General features: G+C 46.1%; 1 protein-coding gene across 2 annotated transcripts in view; it reads right to left on the reverse strand.

Annotated features, from left to right (window-relative positions):
* Positions 1-18,888, reverse strand: part of DNAH7 (dynein axonemal heavy chain 7) — a 1,167,586-nt gene that overhangs the window by 1,134,413 nt on the left and 14,285 nt on the right. Inside the window, exon 2 of one of the 2 annotated variants that reach the window (XM_069615700.1) lies at positions 3,179-3,211. The exons of the other annotated variant lie outside the window; for it this stretch is intronic. Coding sequence (XP_069471801.1) covers positions 3,179-3,211 — 33 coding nt within the window. The remainder of the gene's footprint in view (positions 1-3,178; positions 3,212-18,888) is intronic. 2 annotated transcript variants of the gene reach the window in all.

The raw sequence follows: 18,888 nt of genomic DNA on the forward strand, positions 1-18,888 counted from the left end.
CAGCACCACAAACCCCATGTACTTGACAACACCACAACGACGAAACATCCCACACATAATCTCGCCCAACACCACATGGCAGCCACCAACCAAAAAACACACCTACGCTCAGTGACCGGTTTATCCAAACTGAAGCGGACAACAGCACATCACAGCTCTCTTGCTCTTCGTCCCGCTTAATCCTACTGATATACCCGCTGCCCTCTTGCATTACAGATCCACCAGAGTGCCAAGAGAGCGGTCTCTTTAACATAACATAACAGATGTTTCTGTAGAACTCATGTGAGCAACTAAGACATTTATTTACCGCTGGGTCCCAAACATGGGTTATAAACTAGTTTGGCAGGATTCTTCAGTTCAATAGCAGAATATGTTCTTATTGGTATGCAGTGATTATATCGAATCCAAAACAACTAATGAAAAAATAAGTAATGAAAAAATAATTAATAAAAACAAAAAAAATGGGTTGTGAGAGGGAATAATGGTTTTGGTGGTGGGGAAAAGTATGATTTTTTTTTTTTTAAAAGGGGTGTTTGTGGGGGGAACACCCCCAAAAACAACAGAAAATGAATTCGTTATTTTGGAATTAGTTATTTTGTTTTCGTAATTTTGTCATTAGTTATTATTTCATCAGTTATAATTACGTGTAACCGTTCTTATTGCATGGGCTGTCATGACAGGTTTGGGTGCACTCTCCAATTCAGATGAATCTGTGCTCCTTTTCCACTAATAATTATTTGATGGGTTCCTGGCATGGACCTGCGCCCAGCGCTTCTATCCACGTTATTCTAATTCCTACGTGGAACCATTAACCTTTTTCCATTTTCATAGACAGCTGATGTTTATTACCCTAGTAAATCTTTTTGAATGTAAGGGTGTCTTATGTTCCATCATTGTATCATGCACGGTGTTGAACTTTACACCGTACATCGTCCTTCTTTCTTCTCTTCTGAGAAGTCGTGGGCTCATCCCCGCTACAAGAAATACAGATGGCTTAATAGTGGCTCTTTAAACGAATACGTTTATTATGAGCCGGGCTTGGCCCGTAGCTGAAGGACACATTGGAACTCCTCGCCTCGCGCCATTTTGGTGGGAAGAGGATTTGACGTTTCAGGTGAAACTTTGTACCTCAATGCCCAGGTGCAGTCCATTACATATGTTGACAAAAAAGGTAAACTGTATCAATAACTGAAAGATATTTAACAACGAATATTCTAGGCATCGAATGTCTTCACGAGCTTAATAAAGTATACTTCATTTCTCAAAACTGTATAGCGTTAGGAAGCAAAACACAAGTAATTTGATATTTTAAAAAACTAATTTCCTATGTCTGCGAACAGCTGCAGGGCGGATTGAATCAACGTTTACCTACTGACATAAAAAAGAGTTTGCCGAACACTTATTACTCTTCACTTTCAAAAAGGTACCATTATCCAGCAATCAACTTTTCACTAATGAGCTGAATATATTAATGCTTCTTCTGCACAAATATCATCGTACCACCTGTTCATCGGCTCACACAGCAGGGATGTTTAAGTAAATGTCAGGGGGGGGAGGGAACATTTGCTCATGCCACACTACAGAAACTACCTTTCATATGTTCGTCAACAAAGCACAGAAATAGGTAGCACTTCTGCACTGCAAAAACAACACGATGAAAATAGATGACGAGTGCCATCTTTTGGTAAGAATTGGTAAAGTCAACAAACATACAACAGTTTACTTGTTATTTAAGAAAGCTTCAATGTGTTTTTCAAATGTACTGTTGTCAAAGTTTACAAAAAACAGCCCAAAATCACCAGCTTTGCGTTCCGGGGGCCTAAACACCAGCCTCTGTGTTGCCAAAACATCACAGTGGGCCTCATTATGTGGATGCTGAAAACCTGCTGGTAGGCGGCGGTTTTCCAGCAACCCCGGTAACAGCCGTCGCGCCGCCTGATATCCCAGTTCTACCAGTACATTGCAAGTCCCGGCAGTCTGGAATGTCAGGCTGTGGGAACTGTAAATCCCCATTCCTGTGGAATCCCATAGGACTCCACGGGAATGGGGACGCGGAAGTACCAGCACCGTTGCTAGCGGTGCCAGTGTTTCCGTGAAAACCATGCCTGCAGCGGCCGGTGCTCCTGGCTGGTCAGACCTGCCGGGAGCATTGGCCCCAGCAGCCATTCTCGTAGTCTGGCGGTCCAGAAAGGGTGCTGGTATGTTGCGACCGGCACCCTTATTCCGCACCGCCGGACTTGTAATGACTCCCAGTGTCTCTTATTAACGCAGGACGACCAGCCCCTACCCTAGTAGTAAGCATGTGGTATTGTGGTCAGCATTCACATGGAACCTGCCATCGTATGACACACGAGGCACCCTGTGAAATAGAGTAGCCTACAGAGCTCCAAAAGCACAAACTAGCAATCACTTTGCAAATGCAGAGGGCAGCATCTTAGGGGAGGGCTCGGCAACCTTAGGCTATCTAAATGTTTTGGACTGCAAAACTGACCTTGCTGGCTAGGGCTCATGGGTGTTGTAGTCTGTTTTAATGGAACCCTTGCGTGTTTACTTCCAGTCAGGATTCCAGGTTCCTTTTGGTTTTAAGGGGCTTCGCAGTTGGGCGGCCGTGGTCTGCTTCCATGAAATAAACTACTGTTTGCTACTTTCTCCGTGGGGGAGCCTCCTCGCTTCACTGGCGACGAGGATCCACCCATTCCCGGGCACCAGTAGGATTCTCGTAATCTTCTTTTTGGGAAGGACCTGCCCAAATATCCTTTGTGCGCCAACTCCACGAGATTGGGACTTAAACTGAGAGGAGGAATCAACCTATCAGCTCTCGGAACCCCCCCCCCCTCAGATAACTCACTCTACATATGGTCACGGGCTTTCCCTTCCTCCTTGACGTGCACGTTCTTCCAGCCGCCCCGCAAGCCTTCCTTAATCCATTCTAACTGCACTCTTCCCCCCCCCCCTCACACCTGCCTACGCTGGAAGAACACAAGCAGCTTGGGTGCTGTAGTCCTCACTTCATAGTCCCAAACATTTGGAGAGCCAGAGGTTGCAGACCCCTGTGGGGCATTCTGGCACTAGAGTCTACTTCTCAATGAAAAATAAAGACAGAGCTAGGGCAAAAAAAGAAATCAGATAATATGAGGAAATAACCAAATACACGAAATCAATATACACGCCGTTTTACCTTAATGTCTGTTTTCCAAGCAGGGAAGGTGATCTGGGGAGAAATAGAAATAGGACACAGTGATTGTTCAACGTAGGTGGGTGTACCAGTACTATACCTTGTCTGCGGCAGCCACACGTTGGCCAGGGAGGTTCATGCACAGCAACAGATTAATGCTATGTTATGTTATCATGCTTTGTATAGCACCGAATGAGCACCGTGTCCTTTTCCGTAAATGGCGCTTTGTGACCAGACTGTAATCTGCTGGAATGAGCGTGAAGAAGGGTAAAGTAAGAGTGTGTGTGGGAAAGTGTGAGCGAGGGGATGCGGGGTGGAGAAGTCGGGTGGGGTCAGCCAGAGGCGAATGCCTAGTATTAGTATGGATGCATGATAATCCCAGTGTATGTGGGTCAGTTCTCGAGAGAGGCGATGCAATGTTGTGTGTGTTGTGCTTGTGCGTTAGTGTAAAATACCATAGGTGGCAGCAGCAGCAAAGCGGCGTTGACAGGCAGCGTGGCAAGGGGCTGGGCAAAATGAGAGGGCCCAAAGAAGTCATCTCAAATCCCCCTTCTACTCAAGCAGTCAATGAAAAGTGCCCTGCACCGGGGAAGACGCGATGGCAATACCAGGTCACCAATATGTATCTTTATGTAACAAGTAAGTCCAAGGTGTAAATAATGTGTATGGTCGAAAACCCCTCCACAATAAAGGTACGTGTGACTGACATCAGTGCTTACTGAAGTACATAAGAAATAGAACATCAGCCGACCAGAGCGCTTTAGATCAGACATCCACAAAGAAGTCATCAGACTAGCTGAAAGAAACCAGAAGTGTTTCTGAAACTTGACCTACTGAACGATTTCTGGTCTGCGTGGTGGGCAGGGCATCCAGCAGCCAGGGGTCCCTTTGCTCCTGATTCTTGGATACTTCCCACAAGCGCTGCCCCTACCAAAGCTCTAGGAACTCAGGCTCTGCTCATGGCCAAGAGGAGGATTCTGAATCCTTGGAAATCCACTATCAATCCCTTGTGAGAAGATTGGATCTGCGACCGGGTAATCCTGTGGGCCAAGAAACTTTTCAACAAAGGACAGTTGCTTGAGCTGGCTTGGGGCTGGATAACTGGGATCACAGTGTGCAGTCCTGATCAATAGTCTAATTCCAGGCTTTCAAGGGGTCTCGGGCATATTCTCCTGGCATGGATGTACTGGGACAAGTTAACATGTTTCTTCCCCCATGTCTCCATATTTAGTTCAGCTTCATTGGCTCACTACTGCGGCCAGGATGGACCTTCCTTTTTTATGTATTGTTTTTAAGTGCATTCATGCTCTTGCCCCTGGTTATCTTTGCAATCCAATTTCTTATTTTTTTTTTCCGACTTTTTATTTTTACCTATTCCATTCAAACAAGCTTCTCAGTTGCTCCAGTCGAACATAAATAAACAAAGCCACAGGGCCTGTTTGAAATCCCAAGTATTAATTTCTGTTTGACTTGAGCAATATCGTTCGGTGAGCTTCAAAGTGACGTGTGGCATGGAGAGCCTCGGTTTGTGTGTTCACGGGCACACGATACCATGAGGTTTCGGTTGTTTATACTATTTGAACTCTTATGATTGCCCACATCAGGTATGCGATATCCACTGGGACTTTTGGTTCTTTTTCATTTATAGTCGATAACAACTGCCTTTGTGGTCCCTGAAGGCCGTGTGAGCATGGAATTAAACTTATTTCAAAATTAGTTTTGGGTATAGTAATGATTCAATTGCAATGTTAGTAAAAATGTGAATACTACTGTTTATTTTCATAGTTATTTCCCCTCTGTTCTTCTACTTCTGTGTTTGGACTTGTATATGGTACTGTTCGAAACACTTATTGAGATTGACGAATGACTGTTTAGCTTTTAAAAAACACGAGTCACTGTGTTTATTTACCAGGCTTGAAAAAGACCTGGGTATAGGCCGAAACACGTGTTGGCTGTAATGTCAATCTAATCCTCACACAGTAAAGAGGAATGAATGTCCAATCAATTTTGATTGACTTACCTTTACTCAATTAATTCAGAAATCTCGTCATGTTTAACATCACTGTTTTATTATACGATGTTAAGCACATGATGGTCAGGACATCCACTTGTATTATGTAAAATATAATTTCTATTTTCAGATACAAGCTTTTAGATCGGACGATCAAAAAGCGATGGAATGGAATAACCAAGGTGTATTCTATGGTTTATTCTAAGGAGAACAGGTGGAGGTGAATGCATTGCAATTACTTACCCTCTGTTACTCCGATTTACCCAGGTGACCACGTAGTTTTCCCGCTTTTGAATCCAGTAGAGGATACCCAAGAACTATGGATGCAAGGATTCTTCTGGTCACTTCCAGGAGTAGAGTGTAACCCGTTGCGAAGAAGAAATTGCAGAAGGCACCGATGTAGACCACTTCAGGACACTTCACCAGATGGGCGAAGGAGAGTTCTAGCAACGGCTACCTCACAAAAGGCAACAACAGGCATCTTTCCAGTCTCTGTTGAAGACGACTTTCCAGAGCAGGATCCCTTGATGCTGGGAAGCTGAAACTGGCGGGAAGGCGACTTGTGGCACGAGCTAGCGACTACCGGAGTTCCCGCTACGAATGCAAAACGGTGACAATTTTACCGACGTAGCACACTGGAGAGCTGGCCAATCCACGGGTGGTCCAAAGACACTTCTGAGGATTTAGGATGGCTAGATTCTCAAGAATGCAGTGAGACTTGTTGGTCCCACCAGTCCAAAGGTTTGAACATCACTCATGGTCTTCGCAGATCAGGTAACCCTGCAGGGCTCAACCGGGCCAAACACAGGAAGGGATGCCAGGCCTCTCCGGGAATCGTCCACAGATCTTCAGTCAGCTGCTCTTCTACACAGGATACTTGGCCCCAACGCTGATCTGAAGAAATAGCTGCAGGAGTCTTCTTCTTATCCTAAATCCTGACTGGAAGCAAGTCCAAGCCCACCAATGGTAAGGATCTGCACCATTGAAACAGCCAGCCATGGTCCAATCAGGGATCCCTGTGGGTTTCACTCATGCCCCACAGATGTGGAGTGGGACCAGACAGTACAGTGTATACACACACACACAGGTCCAATCAGGGATCCCTGTAAAAGTTGTAAAAACGTATCTGCTGCAACCAGCTTGTGTTTAGGCTCAGATAATAGTAACCACAAATTCCAAGTCTACAAGATGAGGGTGATACAAAAGTATCACCACTGCACTGCATGGTAAACTGCTGTGTGCGCTGGTAAAAAGTTACCAAAAAAGGGAAACAGTTTCCCAATACTGATATTCTGACGGTCTGATCAGTTTCCCATGACAAATTGAGCATAAGGCCAGGGAAGTGAAGTTGAAGGCTTCACTTTCCTGCAAAAAATCAGGACAGGTTCAAAAACAAAAGCAAAAGGTTTGGCGGGTCCATAGAATATGGAGGGAAATTTGCCTAAAGAGAAGTCTTTCCTAACAGGAGGCGGTCCAGGAAAACAAGCTGGGGGAAAAAAAAAACAGGAAGGCACAAGCGAATCATAAGAATGTAGTTGCACAACAGACTTAAGTGCAGAAATGAGCAAAGACTAAGTTAAGAGCCCTATGAGGCGTGAGCTTCCAAGTTATGAAGGGGTGCTCCGAGAGTGATCAACACGCAGAACATGGATCCATGTGCACTGAAGGTGCTGAATCAGCACCAGATAGGGGGTGAACCTACAACCTGTGAGAGTAAGCAATGGGGGATCGGGCACCCAAACGGGGTGGGGAAAACTCAGACAAACAAAATATAGAGATAGCATAAGAAAAGATCACATGGGGAATTGCAGGAGTGGGGTTGTCTCACGTATATTAACAGCTCAAAGGGCCCATGTAAAATTAGCACTCAATAGGAACAGCCTATCCTAAAATAGTGCATATTTAACAGGGGATAGCCCCACTGTCTGGTAAACCCTGCTCCAAGCACATGATCTCCCTTTCACAGGCCGGGGCAAGCGGGGGACAGAGCTCACACTGCACATCAAATGCAGACTGAGCCAGCTGCAACCTCACTGGGTGATGTCAACACGGGGCAACAAGGCGATCCAGCAGGCACTCGGGGATGGAGGGGAGGTGGACCTGAGCCAGCGATCCATTTACATGGCCACGGATGCCCATCGGCAGGTGGTTATGTGAAAGGAAGCTGAGCGGAGTCGGGTTCCTGGAAGAACCAATCAAGCGGTATGTTTTGTGTCCCTGGGAGGTGGCTAACCTTCAGAGTACTAGTGTATGTATTGGACAGATGATATGGGCGAACACGGATAAGCAAAATGACCCAAAATGTAATGATTATTAGACAAGACAAAGCATATGCATGATTAAATACAGGTTAATGATTCTCACAGGTGAGTAAACACCAAACATTCCAAAACAAAAACATACAGTGATTATTATACAATAGTACCCATTACTATACATACAAAGCAAGAAATCTAATCAGTACAAACCCTTACAATTTCCATAGGGTATTATATTGATATAGTGAAATTAATTCGGAAAAGAGTGATTCGTGCACTGCAAGTTCACAATTAGAGTAACATAATATGTCAAAGTCATATTTCCAACAACATGTTCTAAAGTTTCAGTTTATTCCTGGCGATTCAGCCGACTCGTGTTTGAACCACATAGGTCGTCCTCAAGGCAATTGTTTTTAAGATTTAATCTATTTGCTGTGATGCGTCTCTGTCCCGGATGGATAGCTCAGGGGCAACGTGCTCGCCTTGGAAGCAAGACGACACAGTGCAACACAGGTTCGATCCCCATGTCCACGCTTAGAAACCTCTGGGTATTAGGTGTGTCATAAATAACCTATCATATCATATCACACTAATTGGAATCTACCAATTCTACCAGTCCATGTTCATCTTTCGAGTAATGACAGTCATTCACAGCAAATAGACTAAATCTTTAGAAGAATTGCCTTGAGGACGACCTATGTGGTCGAAACAGGTGTCCGTTGAATAAACTGAAACTTTAGAACACGTTGTTGGAAATATGACTTTGAAATATTATGTTACTCTTATTGTGAACTTACAGTGAGGCAGTGAGTGCGCGAGTCACTCTTTTCCGAATTCATTTCACTATACTTCAATATCAAGGCCCTGATTTGGGTGGGCTTTGTGGAAAGGTGAACGCTGCATGACCAAAATTCTACTAGCTTCAATAAGGTGCTAAAATAAGCACACAGGTATCTTTTCGAACCCACTCTCGCACATATATACTCTATTATATTGATATAGGTTAGAAACATAAACTTGGGGCCCAGTGTACACAATAGACACTGTGCAGACTTCTACCACACAGTGTCACAGTGTCTATTGTGTACACTGGGCGCCAAGTTTATGTGCCCAGTGCTCATTGCCAGGTGCCCTATCATTTGCTCATAACCTTTAGAGTATCCACTACAAGCCCTGCGAAGGCCAATATTCGGAAGGTACCATGTCACTGTCTCCCTTCCCACCAGCAGCAGGGCGTCTTGTGTCTTTTCCACAATGGTGCTGACCAACGGCAGAGTAATAAAGGGCCAGCGGTCAGCACAAATGTTATATTACTAATTGCAAACAGTTTCTGGGCGCAGTGAAAATCGGTGTGGCGCCACACGGGAGGGATGTCTTGGGGGTATTGTTGATTTGGCAGCTCCAATCGCGTTTCACTAACATACACACAGTACTCAGGATATGGCATAGCACAGCCAATGACTGTCCTGGGAACGATGGAAAAAATTTACATTCTAACCGTAAAAGTTTCAAATGCTTGGCCCATTGTACTCATCCTATAGAACTAATGTTTGTTGTGCATCCTCTTGTCAGCTCTCATTAACTAGTGTCTGTCCACTGTCCTGTTTGATTTGTACTTACCCAGCTAAAATAAACTGTGTTACTTCTTGCCCAGTGTGTGCTCCTTTTTGATTATGAATTTGTTATGGTCTGATCAAAGGACCACTGTGTACACAAGTCTGAGGTGTGGGTGCTTGAAGCAAGTAGTGCTGTGCCCCAACAGCAAAGGCCTGTTGTTGTGATCTTATGCTGCAGAGGCAACCGCAAGCAACAAGCAAGACACCATTTTTGGGATTCATAAGGTGTCAGCTAGGATAGGACCCAATTTGAAGGGGGGTGGTCAGAGAACCAGTAGGCAGAAGCGAGAAATGAGACTCCCCCCAACCACCTGTGCGAAGACAGCTCCCAAGCAGAGTATCTGGGATGCATGGGCAAAAGGCCACCCTACGGCAGAGAACTCTACGGGTACCACGAAATTGGAGTGGGTGTAAATTGGCTCATTGCAGATAGTAGTCTGAGCACTGCTACCCTGGTCATGAATCATTAGACATCTCAATCCGTGCAGTTATTCCCATCCATAATCACACCATACAAGAACTCTCACGATTGGAGGCTGAACCTTGAACTCGGCAATGCTGCACACACTTACCCAGAACCTCAAAATGTCAGACTGAGACATTAAGCCTTCCGTCCATGCCAAAAAAAAACAGTCACAAAATTGGAAGGAAGAGTAAGAAAAGGGGCAAGCAACAACTGGGGCACTAAAGTGGGGAAGCAAAAAGCATGAAAGAGAGGGGGGAGAACCAAGACCAGCACAATCACGTGACCTGCAGAAGATAGTGGAAGTGCTTAGCCAATCCCAAGAGATATTGGACAATCAAGGTGCAGCACAAACCTACAAAAGGTTAAGTAGAGAGCAGAATTGTGCTGAGTCCAGCCTGGTGGAGCTGCACTTATAGGGCCGGAAAGCAGGCAGCATCACTGCCCAGAGAGGGCTTCCACTCAGCTGCGGGAGGGAGCCCATATGCTAGGAAGAACAAAGAGCATCAGGGATGATGAGGGCTAAACCCCAGACGCTGACCAAGGTCAGAGAGCAAAGAGGTGGCCTTATTACAAGCTTTTTGGGAGCTTCATCTTAGATCCTGTCAGGAGCCGCAGAGTGCTCATTCCCAGGAGGGTGACCCTGGCTGGTGGGTGATAATACCTTAAGCTTCACAACAACCCTGCCGTGTAGGGAAGACATATTTGCTATTAAAAGAACAGTAATACCCTGGGAGTGAGGGAGGAAATGCCTGTTGCTGGATTATCCCCCAATGCTGGTATGTGTTTTATACACCATGAAGCTTAGGAGGTGGACCTGTGGACCAGCCAAGGGGTAAAAACGTCAAGTTGAAAGATACTAGCTAGGCATAAAATATGACTCACCCACTCATTTCTCCACATACAAAGCATACCATTACCTACTCACCAAAACTCGATTATCACTAGCCAATGGCTAGTGCAAATACTGAGGCCTGGCACAGACGGCGAAAATGTGTGGACCAGGACGCTACTCGAAAGAAAAGCAACGAAGTATGATGCGCACTAAATCATCAACCACTTGGCGCTGCAGCGACTCCTACAACGGCAGCGCCTTCCTTCCCTCCGACCATGCTGGAACTACTCCACAGATGCTCCAAGGTGCTGCGATGCACCATCAACACTCTGCAGCTGTGATCCACTTAATAATGGCCACCGCCATTCATTCGGGATGCCTTGTTGTGCTGAGCCAAGCCCCTTCTGATCATCTCCCTGATTGGCGGCCTCATGTATTTCCTGTGGTCCGCTCACACCGGGAGGCGGAGTCGGCCTGTCTCAATAGCCATCTAAGTCCTTGCAAACCTGTTTGGCCGTGGCCGGTGTGCCAGCCGCCTCTCCTTACCCACGCTCTGTCCCCAACATGAGCATCTGATTCGGTTCATGATCGCGGCTTCTGCTATTACTCCAGCAAACCACATCGGGCGGACGGTCTACGTTCCACCTAGAATGAGAAATGGAGGTGAGCACAGCTGCCCGCTGATGCCCCTAGTATGCTCACCATTCATAACTTTGCTATTCTGACCAGATCATGCATTGCCTGTTCTCGCATAGATATTAACTGGCCATATATAATCCCTACTCTCAAATACTTTATTCATCCCATCAATATTTTGCAGTCTTCTATTGCTTAAATATGGCTGGTATCTAACCTGCCACAATGATCTTTCTTGCCGCTTAATGTCTTTTCAGCCCTGCATTGCGTTTGATTTTTATCTGTAACCCACCTGACTATGACTGCTCAGCCTTACGCTGCAACTGCACTTGTACTGTACTATGGCCTCAAACTACTGAACCTGACTGGTCAGCCTTGCGCTGCATATGATTCATATCTGTATCTGTATCCCACTTACTTAGTCCCCTCAGCCTTGCGCTGCATTTCGCTGCATTTATACTGTATTACATTTGTATCCTACCTACTATACCCCCCACTTACTTAGTCCCCTCAGCCTTGCGCTGCATTTCGCTGCATTTATACTGTATTACATTTGTATCCTACCTACTATACCCATCAGCCATGCACGACTTTTATACCGTATTATGCCTGAATCTCACCTACTAGGACCTATCGGCTTTGCGGTGCATTTATATTGTATTATGTCTGTAACCTACCTACTATGTCCACTGTACAACTGAGATAGCACCCGCACCATGAGGCGTGGCTTTGCCAGATTGGGCACCTGCCTCCACGTTGTCCCTTATGCGTATCTGTACACCTGAAGTAGCCCCACGCACCACGAGGCGTGACTTTGTCAGATTGTGCACCTACTCTAATTGTGTATTCCATGTTTACCTGTACACCTACAGAAGCCCCCCCCCTCCCGCACCACTAGGCGTGGCTCTGCCAAATTATGCTTTTTCAAGACCCACCTGTTGTAACCCTTATTTGTGGTCTTGCACTTTGTAGAATAACATTTTGCACTGAGGTCTTTGTGCGCTGCTATAAATACAAAAAAAAAAGAAAAATCAAGACTGCAAGTGAATCAAGTATCGTGCTGGGTGCTGTACTCTAAAACAAGGAAGCGAGGTAGGTGTTATTTACAAGAGACCGTATCCATTATAGCAGCCTGACAAGGACTCTAAGCCCTGTAGAATAGCTTGGCGTACCTTATTTTGCTTCTCCCTTCTGACACCTTCAATATCGCCATTTCTTTGTTTTAGTTTCAATGAAACCCATGGCCCCAATTAGCAAGACTCCACTCCTGCACCTATAAGGAGTTGAGGGCAAGATCTTTCCCAGATGATTTGGGCATTTACCCCAGAGTGAACTGGGAAAGCTAGGAGAGATAACAGCCTCTCGTGTTATGTTCTAGACTCCCACTTTGCTTCAAGAACCTAGATAGGACACCCCGCTTTCTTTCCAATAGTGTACCCTTAACTCCATAGGCATTTATTTAACTCAAGCTGTTTTTTATTTGTATTTATTTACTGGGTATTTATAATGTGCCTATAGAGCAAAAGGTGTTTCAATGGCGCAACAAGACAAGTGGGGGAGGTGGGGGAACAGGGATGTAAATAAAACGGTCCTACTAGGCCTTGTGTCGTTCAGATCGTGCAAATGCAGTAACAAGAAATGCAGGCAGAGGTGAGGGGCGGGGGGGGGGGGGGGAAATAGTACCGGTCAGGGCAGAAAGGGCCCATGGGTTATGCGAATGCCTTGAAACACTTGTGGATAGGCGCGTTTTAAATGGCATATCATATCATAGAAGGTCCACGGGCTAAGTGCGAGGGACGTGGCTGGAAGGGCATCAATGGGGTGCAGGCCCAGCCAGGCTAGTGCAGGGGGGCACGGAAAGGCTAGTGCAGGTTAAGGGGGACGTGGAGGGCCAGAGGAGACCAAGTGCAGGGTTAGACTGGTCGAGGAGGGTCTGGTGCCCTGTAAGAATCTGAGGGAACCAGGCGGCCAGCCTGTTGAATAATTAAACGTGTTAAACTACAATGTAAGTGTCTCAAGTGTTCTACTGCCCTCTTCTTGCCACAAAAGACACATTCTTTCACTTGCAAATGTGAGGAACCAGGTGAAAATGTTGTTTAGCTTCTTCTTGCCGGTTGCCTCCATGGGTGCAGTCTATACAATACACTGATCACACACTTTGTGAGCCAACATAGCGGAAGCGCCTTGGCGAGGCAGCAGAAATGTACCAGTGTTTTATATAGTTTCCTTTATCTCTTACGTTCATTTGTACTTCATGTAATCAACTCAACTGTCAAACTCCCTATTAAATAAAATTAAATAGCAAAATCGACGTTACAAATCAAAGCCCGTCCTATTGAAGTAACGCAAGGATATGAACTTTTACTAGCCAAATTCACCTCCAACCCTAGAACCACAACCAACTTCTTGGTCGTTTACAAAGCCCTGAATAAAAATACGCGACCAGACGTAGACATCCCTCTTCTGCTCTCCCCCTACATCAAGCCAAACACTAAATGCATCATACTCTGAGACTTAAACCTAGGTTATAACGACCCTCTTGATCATGCAGCCACGTCATTCCACACTGTCATGCAAGACATGAGCTTTGTACAACTAGTCAACACCTCCACCCACGAAAAATGGAGAATACTGGACTGGATCCTTACACTCAATTCACAAATATCTCTTGTATCTGTCCTACCTACGGACTGGCCTGAACACCGCATTGTTAGTTTGTCCCTAAACAACAGCTTCACAGACCCCTCAGCAACAAATAAACCCAAAACCTATGAAACCAGAAATATTTAAAAAACTCACAGCTGAAAACCTCTCGCCTGCTCTAAGAGAATCTCTAGCTTCCACTAACCCAGATAGGAACCATCCCTCCGACCTGGCAGAGCGTTACAAAAAATGCCTCTCAAACACCATTGACTCTCTAGCTCCCATCACAACCAAAACCCGCAGAACGCACCAGTTTCTGGTTTAATGAGGAACTAGTTTCCCTGAGACGCACCAAAAGAGCGCCAGAGCACGCCCACAAAAAAACCAACACTCCAGACACAGCCAAGGCCTTTAACGACGCCAACAAAACCTACAAAGCAGCCATAATAACTAACAAAGTGAATGCTCTCAACCTACGAATCACTAATTCGTCCTCCAACTCCAAGGAACAGTTCTCCATACTCCGAGAACTAGAGAACCCTTGTCAAGTCACATCCCCCACCAACGCCAGTAAAACCTGGTGCACCACAATCCAAGATGCACTAGCATCAAAAATACTCAAACTACAAAACAAAATCGCTAACAAAAAACAAATCCTAGCAGGCAAAAATCCTCCCACTACCCTAGAGAACGCTCCACCAGCCAAGTCCAGCATTCCCTTCCACTTGAACCCCGTCACCCAAAAAGAGGCACTAGATACTATAGCCAAATAAAAGCCTCCAACTGCAAAGAAGATCAATTCCCCTGCACTTAGTAAAAACTCTGCACACCCACATTAACCCCCCCATTATCACCAAATTTGTCAATGCCTCCTTTAACTCCAACACAGTCCCCCATCAACATCAAGAAAGCTTGGGTAACCCCTCTACTAGAAAAGACAACACCAGACCCCTCCATTCCCACCAACTACCTACAGCCCAATAACAACGGCCCCATTCCTACTAAAAAATATTAGACAAAATAGCATACACCCAAATCCAAAACCACCTTGAACAAAATCAACTGCTGGGCGACCGACAGTCAGGCTTTCGCCCTAGTCACAGCACTGAAACGGCGCTCCTTGATTCGAAAATACAAATGGATGCCACCAGAGAAGCAGGCAAATGTTGCTAGATCTCTCTGCCGCGCTCGACTTAGTCAACCACGACAAACTCTGCGCCACTCTTTCCAACAACTTTCACTTCTCCAAGGACGCCACCAAATGGGTCCAATCCTTCCTAGCAGACAGGACTTCAAGAGTCTCCATCTGCAAAGCTTCAGCTGACCCCATCCAGCCCCTATAGGCGTTCTTCAAGGATCCTGCCTTTCCCCCACCCTTTACAATGCTTACACTAAGCTACTATTCGCAGCCCTGGATGCCATGGGTGTCACCTACACCAACTTTGCTGAGGACACCCAGATCCTTATCCCTCTATCAGGCAACCATGAGCAGGACACCCTGCTCATCAACCAAATGTATTCTCTTATCCAAAACTGGATGGCCTACAATAGTCTCTGTCTTAATGACGAAAAAACAGAGCTGCTCATAATTGGATCCGCCCCCAGAATAAATTCTCTTCAGCCTGCTTTTGCATCCTTCACCATTGATGGCACCACGATCCCAGTACTCAAACAGTTCAAAATTCTCAGTGTCCACCTAGACGCTAACCTATCTATGACAAAACATGTTAATGCCCTCTCTTCAGCCACCTCCTACACCACCAAGCTCATCTCCTTAAGTCGTAAATTCCTCACACCAAATAACTGTATTACCTTAGCAAGAGCTCTTGCACTCTCAAAGCTTGGCTAATGTAATGTACTCCTGCTAGGCACGTCCAATGCTAACTTGTCCAAAATCCAACTCATGCAGAACAAAGCCCTTCAAGCAGCACTGGGAATGAAAAAGAATGAGCACATCTCGACCATCAGGAGAAGCAACCACTGGTTACTGATCAAGGAGAGAATTATATTCAAAACCTTATGTATTACACACAAATGCATTGCCAACAAAGCTTCCAAATACATTAACAACGCAGTCACAAAAAAAGCTCCCTCCAGACTACTCAGATCCAGCAACAGCACTCTCCTTGCTATTCCAATATTCAAAAGTAAGAGAGACGGGGGCAGGAGCTTTAAAGTTCTAGCCCCAAAACACTGGAATGCTCTCCCGACAAACATCAAGAACGAAGAATCCCACCAGCTATTAAAAAATATTGCTGGAAACCTGGCTATTCAACCAATTCTAAAAAACCAAGATTGCATACCCTCCGTACAGGCCCTATGTTTTTTCTCCTGTATGCTTGTTTCCTGTCACCTTATGCCTATAACTGCTAAGACTGTAATTTTTGAATTGTCTGTAACTATACCGTGATACCTCAGGGTCTGGGCGTATAACAAATGTAATAAATAAATAAATACAAAATAAACACGGGCGTGTGACGATAAAACCTGTTAGAACCCTCCCACACACTGGGCTGCAACACCACATTTCCTAAAGACTGCCATTTTTCTTTGCCCACATTGTCCCCTGCCTTCCCCTATGTTCCTCCCCTCCTCCCTTTTCCCAGCACACAATCTACTAGCCAGGCAAAGCCGCTAAACTCCATTTAAGTTCCCTTCGGATCCCTCTCCGGCCCATCTGTCTCCAACTCCATAAGTAACATATAAAAGGTACGCCTTCACATGGAGCAGGACGTTTAGGCGCGATCATTTGGGCACGTGACGTTCTGGCCCGGCTGTTTTGCCGCAGGTCCCCTTTCGGCACACGCTGCAAGGAGCTTTACGCGTGAATAGGTTTCTGCGCAGAAACATGCCATTAGTAAGACACATACTCCCTCTAGTAGTCTTAGACAAATGGGACCTCCATTAACTCAGCCTCTTACTCCTCACTGTAACTTAAATATGATGTATAATGTTTACACCAAACAAGGTTTTCTGATTCTATGTCAAGACCAGAGGCTCGGATTATACTCTGCTCTTCTCTTTACTTCTCGAGCAGCTTCGTTAAACAAAACAATGTTCACCAACACAATACCAAAAAACTGCAATAACCATGTAAAACAAGTCCTTTTGTAGTTTTCACTTGGTAGGGTGAAGAAGTCCATGTGACCTTGCACTCCAATCATAGTGCACCTGGGGCTTGACCACCACTAACTGACTGGTCCTCTTCCTCTTTCTTTGCTGCTCCAACAGCAGATAAGTGCATATTTATTTGCCTCTACTTGAATGATTGAACTGCATCTAAGTGCGCTTTACAGCTGGGTTGCGTGCAATGCAGCGTTTCACAAGTGTGGCGCTCGCCACCAAGGCTGTACATTAGTCACTTTCTGTCATTCGGCGGCGCAACAGGGCCTTAGAGCTCTGGCACCTCAGAGCAGCAGCAAGGGGCAGGTGCTGCGGAAGTCCAAAGGCGGGTGCAACGGAACTCAGGGTTCCAGAGCTCGCCTGCATACTTCTGCGTGCTATTACTGCCTGTTCCTTTGTTGCTGGCAACGCAAGCTCTGTGCCAGAGCGAAGTTAAGTGAGGTCGGCCCTACCCTGTTCTATCTCAAGTACTAGCCACAACTTCTGATTCAAACAAATGATTTATTAACATGAAGACACAGAAAAGAAAAAGGAAACTCTGCTTTTCTGCAATTATTTCTGGGTAAGAAAAGAGTATCGCTTCAAATGATACAAAACTAAAGAACTGGAATAGTGATACGAATCTCACTCACGTTCCAAAATAGTATCCAACAAGGCTTAGAAGTAGTCTGTTCCCCGGGTAAACGCAGCTCTAAACATGACTCAGTGTGAGCTTCTTCCATAAACGATGGACACTGCAGCAAAACACAGTATATGGAATAACCTGGGCATTTGTCCATATTTGTACCAACATGCTTGCTCATTCCATTCGCCCCCTTTCGATACCCCACGAAGGAAAAAGGTGCAGAAAAAGACATTCTTTCTTGGCATAAAAAGGCTGCAGATTTATTTTCACAACAATCTTTATAACTACCAAACTAAAAACACTGCAAACAAACTTTGTGAAAATAGTTCTGAAGATGCGGCGACCAGCCGCCTGCTCCGTGTCCAAACCTTGCTTCCCCTTTTCCCAACCAAGTCCACTGTAGGCCAAAAGCTCCCCAGCCATTCTCATCTCAGCCCCGCCTGCCCCTGCAGATGTTCCTGGGCTGGGGGAGTGCCGTTTTGTCAGGGGAAGCTGAGCACTCATCGATACCACGAGCGCCCCTGCCGCTTAGGCCCCCAAGAGGCGCTGGTCGGGAGAAGAGCGAGAACCCTTCCCGCCTTTCCACAGCTCGTTAGTAGTCTGTACTTGCCACTGGTCGCCAAAATACTGCCTCGCCGCTCTGCAACAGCAACAGCCAGGCCTTGCCCTTCTGCCGTCCCATAAACAGGGTGGGTGGAAGGAAAACAAAAGAACCAGGTCCTCCTTTTGTGCGCGGCGTCCTTCTGCTGGGCTGCTACAATCCTGAGACGAAAACCAAGCTGCTTATAATCCGCCTGCTCCCCCCCTCATTGTCCCGTTTTGCAGGCATTTGGGCCATTTTGGCGGGTTTCCCGCCCCTCAGGCTTCCCAGGCTTCCTGCACACCTCCCCCTTACCCAGGGGGGAGGGAGGAGAGGGCGCTGCCCCATTATTCAGGCGCCTCCTCCATTTCTCTTCGTCGACGCCTCCAAATCCGAGTAGAAACTTAGTTGCAAAGTCGCTGTTAAGGGGGAAGTCGAGTCTTTTATACGTACGTCAGTGTATGTTGTGATTCAAGACGTTAACCCTATAGGTGCCGCCATCTCAGTCAGAATTGCCACAGAGCATTCTGGTAATGAGTATGTGTCAATGCAGGGTTCCCGACATACCCTTTACTATTCCATCCCGGCTCACAGCCTAATAAGAGCCAGCTACCGTTCGCGCATCCCGCATCTCACCGGCTTGTTAGTACACAGCAGTGCCACCTGGTGGCCACACGTTGAACAAGTGTACACTCTTCCCCAGCCTTCCTCAGCCCGATTTAGCCTGCGGGCTGGGCACAGATGGGAATAGTCCCAAGATAATACTGGCAAGCCACCGAGGCCTTCTACCTTGGTCATATTGCATTATCTCCGATATTATTTTAATGGGGCAGGCCCAAGTTCACCTGTAATACCCAGAGTCCCACTATCACCAGGAGAATGATGAGCCAAAGAGGTTTTTCCTCCTCAGGGGAGTCAGAGGA

Source organism: Ambystoma mexicanum, chromosome 9, assembly GCF_040938575.1.
Source record: "Ambystoma mexicanum isolate Mex_15411 chromosome 9, UKY_AmexF1_1, whole genome shotgun sequence".
Lineage (NCBI taxonomy): Eukaryota > Metazoa > Chordata > Amphibia > Caudata > Ambystomatidae > Ambystoma > Ambystoma mexicanum.